The following is a 15,955-nucleotide window of genomic DNA, read 5'->3' as shown; positions in this document are numbered from 1 at the left end:
CATTACAAGATACAAACCACATGGGGCACCCTGAGACCTGTCTACTTCCTGGCCCTCGCACTCACCACCACTTTGGACGTCAGCGACTTACATTCACATGAGACTGTTCCTTGGGTGGGGGGTTAGAAGGCAAATAGCCCGCACGGAGGGAGCACTAGCTGCTCCTCCGCTCAGGCACGATGACTCACCCCGTCAAACTTTCAGTGGCATGATTTGCTCGCCTCTCTCCCAGAGGACACCTTGAAACATCCCCTGCATCTTTGCACGCCTTCTCCGTCATCATTTCTGTCTTCCTCACTTACTCCTTCATCCTCTCACGTGTTCATTCTCACACGAGTATTTGTAGAACATCTAATACATTTCAGGCACTGGGCTTGACGTGAAAGATGTAGGAGTGAGCATCTGGACATTTCTCTGACCTCCCAGAACTTTCTATCTTGTGGGACAAACCAGAAGGATTCAGGCCACAGTTCAGTAGGATGAATAGCGAGAAGGGGAAGCCGTGAAGCACGTAGGAGGCCCATCAGACCCACACCTGGGTACCCGAGGCCAGCTGAGAAGTGAGGGGCAAAGACAAATCAGTCCACTGAAGATGGACAAGATGCTGTTCCAGCCAGAGTGAGCAGCACAGCTGTGCAGGAGATGAGAGAGAGCATGGTGCATTCAGGGAGAAGAAGAAAGTGAGTTGAGGGTATCTGGAAGCAGAACTGACTCCACACTGTTTTCCTAAGTCTGGACTTTGTTCAATGAACAACCGGGAGCCATTGAGGGTTCTATGGAGGAGTGTGTCACGAATAGATTTGGTTTGGACATAGATCTCTCTGCTTATTGTGCAGAAAATGGGTTTTTGGGAGCAACAGTGGAGGCAGGAAGAAGAATTAGGAGGATTTTATGAGGCCAACAGGCAGCTGCTGATGGTGGCCTGAACTAGGAGGGACAGAGGGATAGAGAGAAGTGAATGAACTCCAGAAATATTTAGGGAGCTACACCTAAAGGGGTTTGGGAATCAGGAGTGAGGAAGAGGGAAAAAGAGGAGTCCAGGATGAGAGCCAGGTTTTATGCTGGGCAAGGAGGTGGACTTTCCTGTAATACACTGAGAGAAGATGAGATAGAATGGGGAGGAGTGGGGTGAGCTGGGATGGGATGGAGCAGAAGTGGAAGGGGAGGATGTGGGATGCGGGGCTGGTAGAGGGAGCAGGCAAGAAGCTCGATTATGCTCCTGAAAGATGCCTCTTGCCGCTTTTGCGGGAGGGGCTGTGCTGGGCCCTCTAGTTTCGGAGCGTGGCCTTCTCTAGATGCGGCTTGGGCTCGGGTGTCCCATGGCATGTGGGGTCTTAGTTCCCCAGCTCGGGCTGGAACCTTGTCCCCTGCGTCGGAAGGTGGATTCTTGACCACTGCACCACCAGGGAAGTCCTCTCTGGTCACTGTTTGAGCAGACCTAGCAAAGGTGATTAGAAATGGCTTTATATGTATGTAAAAAACATGCGGATGGAGTTTAAGTGCAAGATGAAAGAGGGAAGTCAAAGACGGTTTACTTTTCTGGCACGCTGAGCTGGTAAACCATGGCACCGTGTCATGAGACAGACGAACAAGAAATGAGTATGAGGAAGAAATTCAGTGTTAGCCTTGAAAGGACTTTCAGCCACCAAGTCCCGTGACAAGTGGGTGTTTGGATAAACCAGACTGGGATGTAAGAGCTGGGGCTATGAATGTGAGAATGGTTGGCATACAGTCGAGGAAGACGGGGTCAGGCTGGGAGTGAGGACAGAGAGGAGAGATCCAGAGCATCCAGCACTGGGGGGTGTGGGGGACGAGGAGCATCCTCACAGGAGCTGAAGCAGGGGTGTGAGGACAGAGGAAAACTGCCCCAGAACTCGGAGATAACGTGTTGCAAGAAGGAAGGAGGGAGGCTTGGCCTCATGTGGTGAGACCCAGGAATAGATCTCTGGCTCTGGGAAGAGAAGGGTCATTACTTGCATCAGCAAGTGGGTATCAGTGGAAGGGCAGGGAGGGAGCGTAAAGGAAGTGAAACCGATGACGCAGGAGAGAGAACCTTTCAAGGGCAGAGACCTCTCACGGGGAAGGTACCTGGAGCTGCCCCACGTGGAGAGCAGGTGGAATGAAGACCACCCGGACAGAATTGAGAAGTGATATTCACCAGAGGCAGAGCAGGAGGAGGAGCCCAGAGCAGGAGCAGAGCAGAGACTGGGAGGACAGGCCAGCATCGGGGCCAGGAAATGTGCAACCCAAGGGGGAGAGGAGAGCATGCCCGCAGCAGCCACGGCTGCTTGCTGCTGTTTAGTCGCTCAGTCCTGTCTGACTCTTGTGACCCCACAGAGGGTCCCACCAGGCTCCTCTGTCCATGGGATTTCCCAGGCAAGAACACTAGAGTGGGTTGCCATTTGCTTCTCTAGGGGATCACCCTGATCTAGCTACTAAGAGGGAAAGCAGGTTAAAAACTCAGCAGACTTTTGTGCAAGGAGGTCACAGAGGTCACTGGCAACTTTGGCCAAAGGGGTTTCAGTGGAGAGACAGGAGCAGAAATCAGACGTGTGGGAGGGGAGGGGAGGGAGGAAATGATCACACAGTGCTCCTTGCAGAACTCAGTGGGAAGGAAGGAGAAGGGGTGGGGATGTGAGTTGAAGGGCGTTTTTTCCTCTGTTTTAAGATAGAGAGACTGGGGAATTCCCTGGAGGTCCAATGGTTAGGGCTCTGAGCTCTCACTGCCTGCCGAGGTTGCAGGTTCAATCCCTGGTCAGGGAACTAAGATTCCTACAAGCCACCGCAGGGAGTGGCAAGAAAAAAAAAAAAAAAAGATGGAAAGACAGCAAGGATAAATGCTGATGGGAACAGAGCGAGAGAGAGAAAGTCAAAGATACAAGAAGGTGGTGTAATTGAAGGAAGGAGGTCCCTGAGAAGTAGGAGAGGAGTAGGAAGTGCCTGGAGTAGAAGAGGTGAATTTTCCTATCTTAGGAGATGAGGCATCTTCAGGAGGGAGTTTGACAGTGGAGGAACATTTGAAAGTTTGTGACAGGAAGTTGAGGGATAAATGATTCATGAAGGGCTGAACTCACCTTTATTTTGAAATAAATCGTAAATTTGAGGATGGAGGAAGAGGTGGTCTCCAATCTGGCTGACCCGTACATTTCCTCAGGTGGGTTCTCCTTCCTGTTGCATTTCTCCAGATGGACCACAAACCAGCCTTGGAGGGAAAGGATGAGGGTTCAAGTCTGTGGGCGGCAAGCAGGCTGGCCTAGAAGAAAATGTACCCGGGCAGATATGGACTTATCAAGGACTCATGTTTTGCTAAAACCTGCAATCTGATGTCACAGTCATTTCTGGAAGCATGATTTTCACATGCAAACTTGAATTTCTAGTCTTATGGATTATGGGTAAAATCTGGAAAAGTTCCCCCAAATTAGATCAAAATGTGACCGTGCAGACCAGGCCTTCGGATTTCCAATGCAAATAATGATTTCTATTTTTATCTTTTAGTGAAAAACACTAATCTCAAGCCAGATATTCTGGATCCCATCAAGGACACCTTGGAAGTAGAACTTGGTAAGATGGGTGGGGTCATCACCCTTGAATGTCCTTGTACTTCTGGGAGCAGGTCTAAGTGTGATTTAAGGAAGAGCATCAGGATCTCAAGTCAAACAGAACTGGGGGTGAATCTAGACTAAGCCACTGATGAGTTCTGTGACCTTATACAGTGGCTAAATCTCTTGAAGCCATGGTTTGTAAAACTGTAATTGGACAAGCCAAAGTGACCTCACAAAATTGCATTGAGAAATAAGGGTGACTTGAAAGTCAACCATGGTTAATAGATTTTTAAAAAAGATTCTTCCTTACTCCACATAAATTGGAACATAGATTGGTTAGGTCCATTGATTATAAATTTAACCAATTTACCAACGTGCTGCTGCTGCTGCTGCTGCTAAGTTGCTTCAGTCGTGTCTGACTCTGTGCGACCACATAGACAGCAGCTCACCAGGCTGCCCGTTCCCTGGGATTCTCTAGGCAAGAACACTGGAGTGGGTTGCCATTTCCTTCTCCAATGCATGAAGGTGAAAAGTGAAAGAGAGGTCCCTCAGTCGTGTTTGACTCTTAGCGACCCCATGGACTGCAGCCCACCAGGCTCCTCCATCCATGGGATTTTCCAGGCAAGAGTACTGGAGTGGGGTGCCATTGCCTTCTCCTAATTTACCAACGTAGGCTGCACTAAATATGTATGAACATAGTGTGTTTGGTTTGGCCTTTAAAATAATCACAGGGGAATACTACAATCCCTGTTTAAATAAGTTGTATTCCGAAGTAGTGTCTTCTTTGGGCTGGAGGGGAAGCGACGTCTAGTGGTCCCCTTTGATTTCGTCAGCTTCAACAATACCTGCATCTTCCCACATAGCCACGTAAGAACTGCTGTCTTCAAAACCAAGTGCTGATTGAGCCAGTAAAATAAATGCCATTTTAAGTGCTAATAAAGTATTTATCCTTGCAGAAAGAAAGGAAAAAGTAATATTATTGTAAAAGACCACCGCATAGCAATTTCCTTTAGATGCTAATTACAGCTGCCCTGACGGCTCAGGGATAAAGAACCCAGGAACCAAAGCAGGAGACACTGGTTTGATCCCTAAGTCAAAAAGAGATCTTTCTGGATCTTTTTTACCCCTGGAGGGGGAAATGGCAACTCACTCCAGTATTCTTGCCTGGGAAATCCCACAGAGGAGCTTGGTGGGCTACAGACAAGACTTAGTGACTAAACAAGAAGATAATATATCTCATTATAGAAAAAAATGTCAAGATAGATACGGTAAATTACCACTAGGTGGCGGTAGCGGTATACCTGATAGTGAACTAGAGCTACTGGGCTGGCTAAAAGAGTCATTGGGTTTTCCCTGTAAGACCTTATGGAAAAACCCAGATGAAGTTTTTGGCCAACCCAATAGTACAGGCAACATCACAAGAATGAAAGGAAGGAGGAAAGAAGGAGGGAAAGCATTAACTAATATAAAAATAGCCACGTTACCTATGTGCTGTGCTGAGTAGCCTCAGTTGTGTCCGGCTCTTTGCGACCCTGTGGATGGTAGCGCACCAGGCTCCTCTGTCCATGGGGTCCTCCAGGCAAGAAGACTGGAGTGGGTTGCCATGCCCTCCTCCAGGGCATCTGCCCGACCCAGGGCTTGGACCTGAGTGTCTCACGTCTCCTGCACTGGCAGGCGGGTTGCTTACCACTAGTGCCATGTGGGAGCCCTAGTAACGTATGGTACCAGTGAATGTTGATGTTATTACTGTCGGAAAAGCATTATCAACGTGGAAAGGTGAGTTTTCAAATGACGTCCCTAAACTTTATATGGTTAAAATACTGAATTTCTGGATAACCCTTCCCCAGAAAATGGGTAGAAAGAGGGCAGTGTAGTTACACGCACACCCATCCACAGAGCACAAATCAAAATAGAGCTGAATATCCAGATAATCACCAAAACCTCAGGATTTTCCTTTAACATGCAAATGCTTTTGGCCACCTACTATGAAGAGCCGACTCATTGGAAAAGACCCTGATGCTGGAAAAGATTGAGGGCAGGAGGAGAAGGTGACAGAGGATGAGAGGGCTGGATGGCGTCACCAACTCAATGGACATGAGTTTGAGCAAACTCTGGGAGATGGTGAAGAACAGGGAAGACTGGTAGGCTGCAGTCCATGGGGTCGCAAAGAGTCGGACACGACTGAGTGCCTGAACAACAAGAAATGCAAATACTGCCTATAAAATATTCTTCAGCAACAGCCTTGTAACTACTTTAGCAGCAGCATTGCAAGACAGGGCTAGTCACTGAAGCTGCTCATTTTCCTGGTGTTTATCCTGAAACCACATCAGAACTCTTAGTGTATGGCCATGCCAGTCTTCATTCGGGTAAATATAGCCACAGGTTTGAGATCTAAGTGTTGCCCAGTAGAGACAAACATTGCTGGTTTTACACGTTTCTCAATGAGAGATGGGTAGACGGTTGGCTATGTCCGGCGCGCCTGCCCTACCTGTGCACCTGACCGCCTCGGGGGACAGTTCCAGGTGGTGTCTTCCTCCTTCAGGGCACATCATTCTCACCAGCGGCCTTCCTGATTTCTGTGGCCTCTTCCTTTTCAGGAAAGCCTTTAACTCTTAACTGCACGGCACGATTTGGCTTCGAAATTAACTTTAATCCTGTGATAAAATGGTACATCAGAGATTCTGACCAGGAGTGGGAAATCGAAACACCCAAGGGACGAAGGTAAGAAGGAAATGAGCCAACTTATTCTTTGCAATTCACATGAAAGGCTTTCACCTTTAGAAAACCCCTCAAATGTACACCCAGAGCTGCACACACACCCCCACAGATGATGGTGTGGCCACTAGCGCCAGCTAGTGGAGCAAGCAAAAGCAAAGACGTGCAAAGTGTGAGTTAATTTTAAACCTGGGGGCCAAAGGCAGTTTTCTATGGGCTTCCCTGGTGGCTCAGAAGTAAAGAATCTGCCCGCCAAGACAAGAGATGTGGGTTCCCTCCCTGAGTTGGGAGGGAGTAGGAAATGGCACTCTCCTTCAGTACGGTTGCCTGGGAAATCCCATGCGCAGAGGATCCTGGCAGGGTACAGTCAAGAGGGTCATAGAACTAAATATTTCAGTTGTTTTATTACTTTTTAAATTTATTTTTATTTTTGGCCTTGTGACTTGTGGGATCTGCCCCCCTCCCAACCAGGGATTGAACCCAGGACCCTGGCAGTGAAAGCCCGGAATCTTAACCACTAGACTATCAGAAGTTCTCCCCTATATCCTTTTTTTTTTTTTGGCCTTGTGATTTTTTTTTTTTTTTTTAGCTGCACTGTGCAGCATGTGGGATCTTAGTTCCCTGACCAGGGATCAAACCTGCATTCCTTGCATTAGAAATGCAGTCTTAACCACTGGACTACCAGGGAAGTCCCTGAAGTCCCCTTTTAAAAATTACTTAAAAAAATTTTTTTTTTTAAATTTTATCAGCTGTTTCAAAGTTCTGTTTGTAGAACAGCTTGCTGTGGCTGCTTTGCCCACCACACTAACGAGCAGGCACACTGACCCAGGCTACTTGAATAGACTCGGTGTGTCTAACAGACTGGAGAAGACTCTGCACTCATGCCAGACACTCCCATCCCCCTGTGCGGTCCTCCGTTCGCAGTGGGGTGAGTCAGGGTCTGAACTCTGTAGTCCTTAATGGTCTGAGTGTATCCAGAGGAGAAGGCACAGGAATAAGCAGTCTGACCGCAATTATGAGACATGAGGAATAGCTAACACAATCCGACCTGGGAAATGAGAGCCAGAGGTGGGATAGCTAGTTTTTTCTTATTTTTTTTAGGCATGTCCACAGCAGCTTTATTTACAACGCTGTTGTTGTTATTGTTTAGTTGCTCAGTCGTGTTGGACTCTTTGTGACCCCACGGACAGTAGCCCATCAGGCTCCTCTCTGTCCATGGGATTCCCCAGACAAGAATATTGGGGTGGGTTGCCATTTCCTTCTCCACGGGATCATCCTAACCCCTGACGGAACTTGCGGCTCCTGCGTCTGCAGGCAGATTCTATACTGCTGAGCCACCAGGAAGTCTTTCAGTAGAAGTTAGACATTTGTAAATTGTCGTATGTCTTCTCAAGGGGAATTTGTCATGAAAGAAAGATCAGATGAGGCCCACAAGCAATTATCAGTTCAGTTCAGTTCAGTTGCTCAGTAGTGTCTGACTCTTTGCGATCCCATGGACTGCAGCATGCCAGGCTTCCCTGTCCATCACCAACTCCCGGAGCTTGCTCAAACTCAACTCATCAAGTTGGTGATGCCATCCAACCATCTCATCTTCTGTTGTCCCCTTTTCCTCCTGCCTTCAATCTTTCCCAGCATCAGGGTCTTTTCCAATCAGTCACTTCTTCGCATCAGGTGGCCAAAGTGGTGGAGCTTCAGCTTCAGCATCCGTCCTTCCAAAGAAAATTCAGGACTGATTTCCTTTAGGATGGACTGATTTGATCTCCTTGCAGTCCAAGGGGCCCTAAAGTCTTCTCCAACAACCAATTATATTCTAGTATGATGCTTAGCCAACTCCATCACTTTTAAAAAGTGGGTCATCTCTGAGTATCCTCCATCCTTCCAGCATCTCCGTGTACTATCTGACAGCTCTTCTGAAAGCCAAGCGGTTTGTCTGCTTATACAAGTTCCAAAAACTGTTTAATGCATGTCAATCTGTGTTACCCAAGCAGTGTGGTATTTTCCCTCTTTTCCTAGTGTTAAATCCACCTTAAAGGACGAAGTCATAGAACGTGTTGTCCTCTTGGAAAAAGTTACTGAGAGTGATCTTCACAAGAAGTTCATTTGCTTTGCCCAGAACTCCATTGGGAACACTACTCAGTCCATCCAGCTAAAAAAGAAGACAGGAGGTGAGCCTGAAGGGGGGTGCAGGATGCAACCAACTGCTTTTACCTAGGAGGAGAGGAACTTTCCTAGACAGTAGGCATGGTGATGATGGCCACAAACTTGCACCAGATGCCAAAGTTCTAAGTGTGCACTTTGCTTGTGTTGAGTCATTCGATACCTTCACCAAGGCCACACAGCTGTAAGTTTCACATCGGTGATCGAGAGCTGGTCCTCTTACTGATGCTCTGCATACAGGGGCTGTGCTGGAAAAACCTATCATTTGTTAATTCACTCATTCATTTTTCTGTAAAGACCTACAGAACATGCCCTACATGATAGGCGTCACACTAGGACCTAGCCCTCTTTCTTATTTTCCTCCCCTGGCTTCCAAATCCAGAGCATGTGATGGTCTGGACTTGGAGAGTGGAGGAGAGAAAGAAGGGAGATGGAGAAAATGCTCAGTTTAGGAGTTACACGTATATATCACAGATTGTGGCTGGAGAGGAAATTCCTGACAAGGAATGGCTTTCAAATTTCTTTAAGAAGTTCAGAGTTGAAGGTGATATCATTCATTCACTGATGAATAGAGATGAGAGAACAAGCATGTTTGGAGTGCTTGTGAGGCTTAACCAGGACACACTTAATGCCTGGTGCCTGGTGGATGCTCTGTAGAGGTGTAGGTTGAAGGTGCCAGGTATTAGGTACTTTAGAGGTGAGAAACCAAGCTGGAAGTAGCTCTGGGCTTCAGGAAGTCTAGATTTTAGTAGATTTGATAACACATGAAAGTAGATTATAGTAGGCAATGAGAGGGAAGCTTATCAGGGAAAAGTAAATAAAAGTAGTTTTTGTGAGTTTCCCCAGTCACCCCCAATCAGGAGCTGGCCATTATCCTGGGTTCTCTTGAGCTCATTTTATGACAGTTCCTTCAAGATGTGATTTAAGACATGTCTGGAATTGAGAGAAATGTTTTCAGTGGCAGTGATTCTGGTAAATCACCTCTGGCAGAGGTGCCGGGCAGGTGCTGTGTGAGTGGGTGTGCTGGGAGGGTGCTCTGCCTCTGTGACCGCTCGCCTCACAGCCGCGCGTCCCTGTCCCCAGCGGTGTTCCTCTACGTCCTCCTGGGCACAGTCACGGGCCTGGCAGGCATGCTGACCACGGGCGCGCTGTTCTACATGTACTGGATTGAAATAGTGCTGCTGTACCGAACCTACCAGAGCAAGGACGAGACGCTCGGGGGTAAGACGGCCCACCTCGCCTCTGCTGTTTCCCCTCTGAGTGGACCTAGAGGGAGAGAGCTTGGGACATGCACTTCCCCTGAGGGACAAAGTCGTGACCCCCAGCCTCTGAGATCCTTCTGCTGGTCTGGTGGCTTTCCACCTGGGAGGGCTGGGCCCCTGGGGGAGAATGTTCTCTTCTCTTTCCAGTTACTAGGAATCTTGCCAATGATGCTACTGTAGGACATATTGGACTTAAAAATGACTTTCCACTCAACATCCTAAGGCGAGAGGGTGGATGACTTCACATCTCCACGCCTCCTGCGTTTTCTCGTCTGTAAAGCAGGGTTGTAATCACAAGGAATGCCATGCGGACTCGTTGAACGGACACACTGAGGGTTAGAATAGCATGTAGCACAGCGTGAGCGCACAGGACATGTCCATTCCAGGCTTCCCAGGTGGCACCATTGGGAAAGAATCTGCCTGCCAATGGGGATTGGCAGAATGCAACCCCCTGGGAAGGGACGATCCCCTGGAGAAGGGAATGGCAGCCCACTGCAGTATTCTTGCCTGGGAAATCCCATGGACAGAGGAGCCTGGTGGGCTCCAGTCCACAGGGTCGCAACAGTTAGACACGGCTGAGTGATTGAGCATGCACGCATAGCTGCTTCACAGCATTGTGTGAGTTGCTGCTGTACAACAGAGTGACTCAGCTCTGTGTACACAAATATCCCCTCTGTCCAATAATACTGTTTGAGAGGCATCATGCAAAGGGCTGGGAAATGGGCCAGCTGTGTCCAGTTTCAGAGCCCAGAGGCTAACTATTGAGATTTTCTAAAGTTTCCATTTAGTTCTTCAGCACACCTTAGAATCTATGTGTATTTATAATAGTTGAGTCAACAACGGCATTTGTTGGTATTGTTGTTCGGTCGCTAAGTGCTGTCTGACTCTGTGTCCCCATGGACTGCAGCCCACCAGGCTCCTCTGTCCACGGAATTCTCCAAGCAAGAATACTGGCATGGGTTGCCATTCCCTTCTCCAGGGGATCTTCCCCATCCAGAGATCGAATTCACCTCTCTTGAATTGGCAGGCAAATTCTTTGCTGCTGGGAAGCCCCAACAGAATCTTATGAGACCTTAAAAATATCCTAAACAAGTTCCAAAATATATTTGTCTATCTGAAAGGGAAAGGAACAAGCCTGCTGTAAGTCAGACACTAAACTCTTCATCTACATTATCCCAGGAAACTCTGACAGCAGCCTGCCAGGGGTCCCTGATTTTACACTTGGGGGTTCAAACCCAGGTATGTGTGCCGTCAGCTTGCTAGCGTGCTGGGCCCTCACAGTGCTTTGCTCTCTGGATATTATCATGCTTTGATGGAGCAGACTGTCCTTTGATGTGTAACTAATGAGCCAGCAGGGCTGCAGCTACACAGAAAGCTTGGAGGAACTCCGGAGTGTGTGTGGTTTAATCAGAGAAAAAGCTCTGGCTGTTTGATCTGACCTCAGGGAAGACGCAGGAGTGCCTCATTGATTAGAAGCTGATTCTGGGTGCACAGTCGATGCCCCTCAGCAGTGTGGTTCTGAAAAAGTGAACGCAGATGCTGCTTTTGATTTTCAAAATCAGTTCTGGGCTTCCCCAGGGATTCAGTGGTAAAGAATCTGCCTGCCAATCTTGGAGACGTGGGTTTGACCCCTGGGTCGGGAAGATCCCCCTGGAGGAGGAAATGGCAACCCACTCCAATATCCTTGCCTGGAGAATCCATGGACAGAGGAGCCTGGTGGGTTACAGTCCATGGGGTCACAAAGGGTCCGATCCAACTGAGTAACTAAACAAGGATCCCAAGTCTTAATTCTTCCCCACTTACCATAAGGCTTGAGCTTAGGTAGGTATTTACATTTTCTCTTGTTCCTCTTTCTCAGACCAAAAGGAGTTTGACGCCTTTGTATCCTATGCGAAATGGAGCCCCTTTGAGAGCGAGGCCTCTTCGTCTCTGAGTGAGGAAACCTTGGCCCTGAATCTTCTCCCTGATGTTTTGGAAAACAAATATGGATATACCCTGTGCCTGCTTGAAAGGGACGTGGCCCCCGGGGGAGGTAGGTTTGCAGCCGGCAGGAAGCGCAGAACCGGAGAGCTACAGGCATGCACTCTCTGTGTCGTCCTCCGTTCTTTCTCCTGGGCTACTATCCTCTGGAAGGATTCATGAGCTTAGAACGCCTTGGGCAGCAATGACACGGAAAGCCGTGTGTTGCAGAGACATGCTCCATCGTGAAAAAAAATCCGTCTTCAGAATGCCCCCTAACCCTAACCCTAACCCTAACCCTAAGCTATCTTTTCTGGCTCCTCAACCGGAAGTTAGTTCTCTCCTCCCAAATGAGTGGTCCCTCTCCTTCCTGGGACTCTGCCAGCCACAGACTCAGCACTGGGCCCAGCAGGCTCCCAGGCCGGGCACCCATCAGATGTGCAGACCTCATTCGTCCCATCGTCCTCCTCTGCCTCAGAGGGCCCCACCCAGGAGCCATGCCCCTCCCTCATTCCAGTCAACCTTGTTCCAGTGAGTTTTGATCCTGGAGAGACTCAGAAGTGGAGGGGAGAGAACACAGGGGAGGAAGCTGACACTGACGGTCACTAGACAGGGAGTATAATCCAACTGTCTGTACAGTTAATTGATGTAATAGAAGTGATCAAGAAAACCAGACTTCTCCTTTCCTTTGCCATCGCAAAGAACCCCGCTGGGTGGATCTGGGAGATTCAGGGTTATGGTGACTCAAGGTTTAACAATAACAATTGCAAATAATTAAATTCTTTCTCTCCAGTGTATACAGAGGACATTGTCAGCGTTATTAAGAAAAGCAGGAGGGGAATCTTCATCTTGAGCCCCAACTATGTCAGTGGACCCAGCATCTTTGAACTACAAGCAGCAGTGAATCTGGCTTTGGAGGATCAAACACTCAAACTGATTTTAATTAAATTCTCTTCCTTCCAAGAGCCGGAGTCCCTACCTCATCTAGTGAGAAGAGCTCTCAGGGTTTTGCCTACCGTCACCTGGAAAGGCTTAAAATCAGTTCCTCCTAACTCTAGATTCTGGACCCAAATACGCTACCACATGCCTGTGAAAAGCTCCAGGGGAGTCACGTGGAATCATCTGAGAATTATGCCATGGATTTTTTCTCTGCAAAAGACGCAGTAAGACAGAACCCACTGGGAGGAGCTCCCAGCCTGGAGGACGGTAAAATGCACGTGAACCGCTTCCCCTGCCTCCCATCCTGCCCCTGGTGAGCAGAGACCTTGACGGACGGAACACGCAGCACACTCCAGGCTGATATCACCGGGAGGGGCCCTGCCAGCCCCGAGCAAGCTTGGCCGGCACTGGAATGAACGCAAGCTGTGGTGCAAGGCTCTGATTCCCTGGACAGGACAGAGGGAGGGCGAATTCTCTAGACTCCTGCACACATTCAGCCCACAAAGTCCCTAAGATTTTCCTAGTGGTCTGAGCAGAATCGGCCGATACAGCCACCTGGTTTTGTGGCTGTGGACTGTTGTGTCTGTTATGTATCGTACACGTCGCTTTATGTATCTTTGCAATCAAATAAATATTACTTTATTAGAAACAAGTGATTAAAACTTTGCCTAAAGCATCTCTGTGAAGAAGACAATTCTTATTCTGTGTTCACCATTCACCGGAGCCCCGTATGCAAGGAGGAAAAAAGAAAACAGGGGTCAAGGACCAGACAGGACCTGGGTTCAGCTCTACGACGTCCTTGTGGGAACTAGAAGGAAGATCCCCTTCTTCTGGGCTGACACAGCCCTGAGTCAGGACACAGGCCTTAGGGAGCAGAGTGGGGTTAGTGTCAGCTCCTCCTTGTCGCCTGGCCTTTGTGCAGAGCCTGAAGTTCGTGCTTTACGCTGGACCACAAGAAGTGGGGACCAATTAAGCCAACATGATTTGGCCACCGAGGAGACAAGGAATGGACCAGTGGTTCTGCATGCATGTGTGTGTGTGTGTGTGTGTGTGTGTGTGTGTGTGTGTGTGTATGTGTGTTAAGTCACTTCAATCATGTCTGACTCTTTGCAACCCTATGGACTGTAGCCTGCCAGGTTCCTCTGTCGATGGGATTCTCCAGGCAAGAATACTGGAATGGGTAGACATTTCCTTCTCCAGGAGATCCTCCTGACCCAGGGATCTTATGTGCAAAATATTGTGTTGGCCTGAAAGTTCGTTCAGGTTTTTCTGTAAGATATTATGGAGTTTTTGGCCAACCCAATAGAAAGACAGTGGCAAGAGGCAGCAGTCAAGACAACAGTCTGGGAAATAATTGTCTACACTGGTTAACAGACAGCAGTATTAGGGCTTGAACAGTGCTTAAGTCTGAACCATTGGCCCATTGAGACTGGTGGTCCCCATGTGCTTCCTGACCCACTGGTCTCATTGAGTTCCTCATAAGTGATGGACCATCAGCTGGGGGACCAAGTACCTGTTTCTCCTAGACAAGGCTCATTTCATTCTCACCAGTGTGTTTTCCTGATGAGAGTTCAGCCTGCAGTTATAACAGTGTTCTAGTCACAGACGGATGTCTGAATGCCATGCTCTGTCTTCCCCATTTGTTGTTACTGTTCAGTTGCTAAGTCGTGTCCAACTCTTTGCAAACCATGGACTGCAGTGCGCCAGGCTTCCCTGTCCTTCACTGTCTCCTGGAGTTTGCTCAAACTCAGGTCCATTGAGTCAGTGATGCCATCCCATCATCTCATCCTCTGTCGTCCCCATCTCCTCCTGCCTTCAGTCTTTCCCGGAATCAGGGTCTTTTCCAATCAGTCAGCTTTTTGCATCAGGTGGCCAAAGTATTGGAGCTTCCCCAATAGAAGGGAACGATGCATCTGTGCAGCAAAGCAAGGCACCTTCTGGGCCGACTCACGCATTCTGTGTCCCATTCACTGGTATGAGTGTGATCCAGGTTCAAAGTCATTGTCATCTGGCCACTGCTTAGTGCCTGTGGGAAAGGCTCTGAAGTATCTTTGCACAGAGGCACCCACATCACTAAAACCACAGTGGCTTGGCATCAGGCAGCATCCTTGTTGGGAATTTCAGTGATAAAGTTAAAGATGAGTTCAAGGGTACAAATTATTCCTGGACGGAGTTTCTTGTGGGAAGCCTCATTGCAGGGTCTCAGAAGGGAAGGAGGCACGCTGTCGTTGTGCCATGGTGTCATGGCGATGACCCGAGTCCTTGGTTTTCCGGTCGGTCACTCTCAGAGACCTAAGCCTCAGAAATCTCTTCCGGCCAGTCTATCCAGGTTTCTTTTATTCTAGAATAAGTATGGCCATAACTGATATTTCCGGAGGTCCAGAGTTCTGTTCTTTTTAAAATATTTACTTATTTATTTATTTATTTATTTGGCTGTGCTGGGTCTTAGCTGTAGCACGTAGGATCTTCAGCCTTCGATTTGGCGTGTGAGATCTTTAGTTGAGGCATGTGGAATCTATTTCCTTGACCAGGGATCAAACTCAGGCCCCCTGTATTGGGAATGCTGAATCTTAGCTTCTGGACCACGAGGAGGTCCTTGGAGTTTTGTTCTTAGATTGCTTCAGTCAATGTTCTTAGATTGCTTAAGTCGCTTCAGTCGTGTCCAACTCTGTTCGACTCCATAGACGGCAGCCCACCAGGCTCCCCCATCCCTGGGATTCTCCAGGCAAGAACACTGGAGTGGGTTGCTATTTCCTTCTCCAATGCATGAAAGTGAAGAGTGAAAATGAAGTCGCTCAGTCATGTCCGACCCTCAGCGACCCCATGGACTGCAGCCTACCAGGCTCCTCCGTCCATGGGATTTTCCAGGCAAGAGTACTGGAGTGGGGTGCCATCGCCTTCTCCGTCCAAAGCTTATTTCTGCATATACACAAAAAAGAGACTAGGTCTACCATTTACAGGATACACTCTTTCAGGCAAATAGGTGCACTGAGGATAACAAATAAACATTTAGGATAAAGCTTTATTTATATTTCTTACAGGTAATTCAATCAAATAAGGTGGGCAGCCAAAACAAGTTTGTATATACAGGAGACTGATGGTAATTAAACAACTGATCTTGGTAAATTACAATGTGAAGGAATATTTTTTCCCCCCACCGCACCTTCTAAATAAGGCGCCCATATGCTCTGGCTCTGTTTTACACCTGTTGTCCAAGTGCAATTTCATAGCGAGAGTATAATTTCTGATTCTGAAAATGTGTCCCATTTCAGATGACGATCATCTTACCTCTCGGGCACGTTGTAGAATGGTCTTTACTGACCCTGGATGATATCTCAGGCAGATCTGACAATGTCCCTGGTCTCACCCGGGTTTTAATAC

At 48.2% G+C, this 15,955-nt stretch overlaps 1 protein-coding gene across 3 annotated transcripts in view; it reads left to right on the top strand.

Moving 5' to 3' along the window:
• Window positions 1-13,250, top strand: part of IL18RAP (interleukin 18 receptor accessory protein) — a 30,626-nt gene extending 17,376 nt beyond the window's left edge. For all 3 annotated transcript variants that reach the window (XM_027967039.2, XM_042246360.1, XM_042246359.1), the window contains 6 exons: window positions 3,496-3,561; window positions 6,140-6,263; window positions 8,271-8,422; window positions 9,498-9,635; window positions 11,535-11,708; window positions 12,429-13,250. In XM_027967039.2, the coding sequence (XP_027822840.2) occupies window positions 3,496-3,561; window positions 6,140-6,263; window positions 8,271-8,422; window positions 9,498-9,635; window positions 11,535-11,708; window positions 12,429-12,802 (1,028 nt within the window). In that variant the 3' untranslated portion in view covers window positions 12,803-13,250. The remainder of the gene's footprint in view (window positions 1-3,495; window positions 3,562-6,139; window positions 6,264-8,270; window positions 8,423-9,497; window positions 9,636-11,534; window positions 11,709-12,428) is intronic.
• The last annotated feature ends 2,705 nt before the right edge of the window (window positions 13,251-15,955 follow it).

This window comes from Ovis aries, chromosome 3 (assembly GCF_016772045.2).
Source record: "Ovis aries strain OAR_USU_Benz2616 breed Rambouillet chromosome 3, ARS-UI_Ramb_v3.0, whole genome shotgun sequence".
Taxonomy (NCBI): domain Eukaryota; kingdom Metazoa; phylum Chordata; class Mammalia; order Artiodactyla; family Bovidae; genus Ovis; species Ovis aries.
The sequence above is the reverse complement of the archived record's forward strand: the minus strand, read 5'-3'. Positions and strand labels throughout refer to the sequence as shown.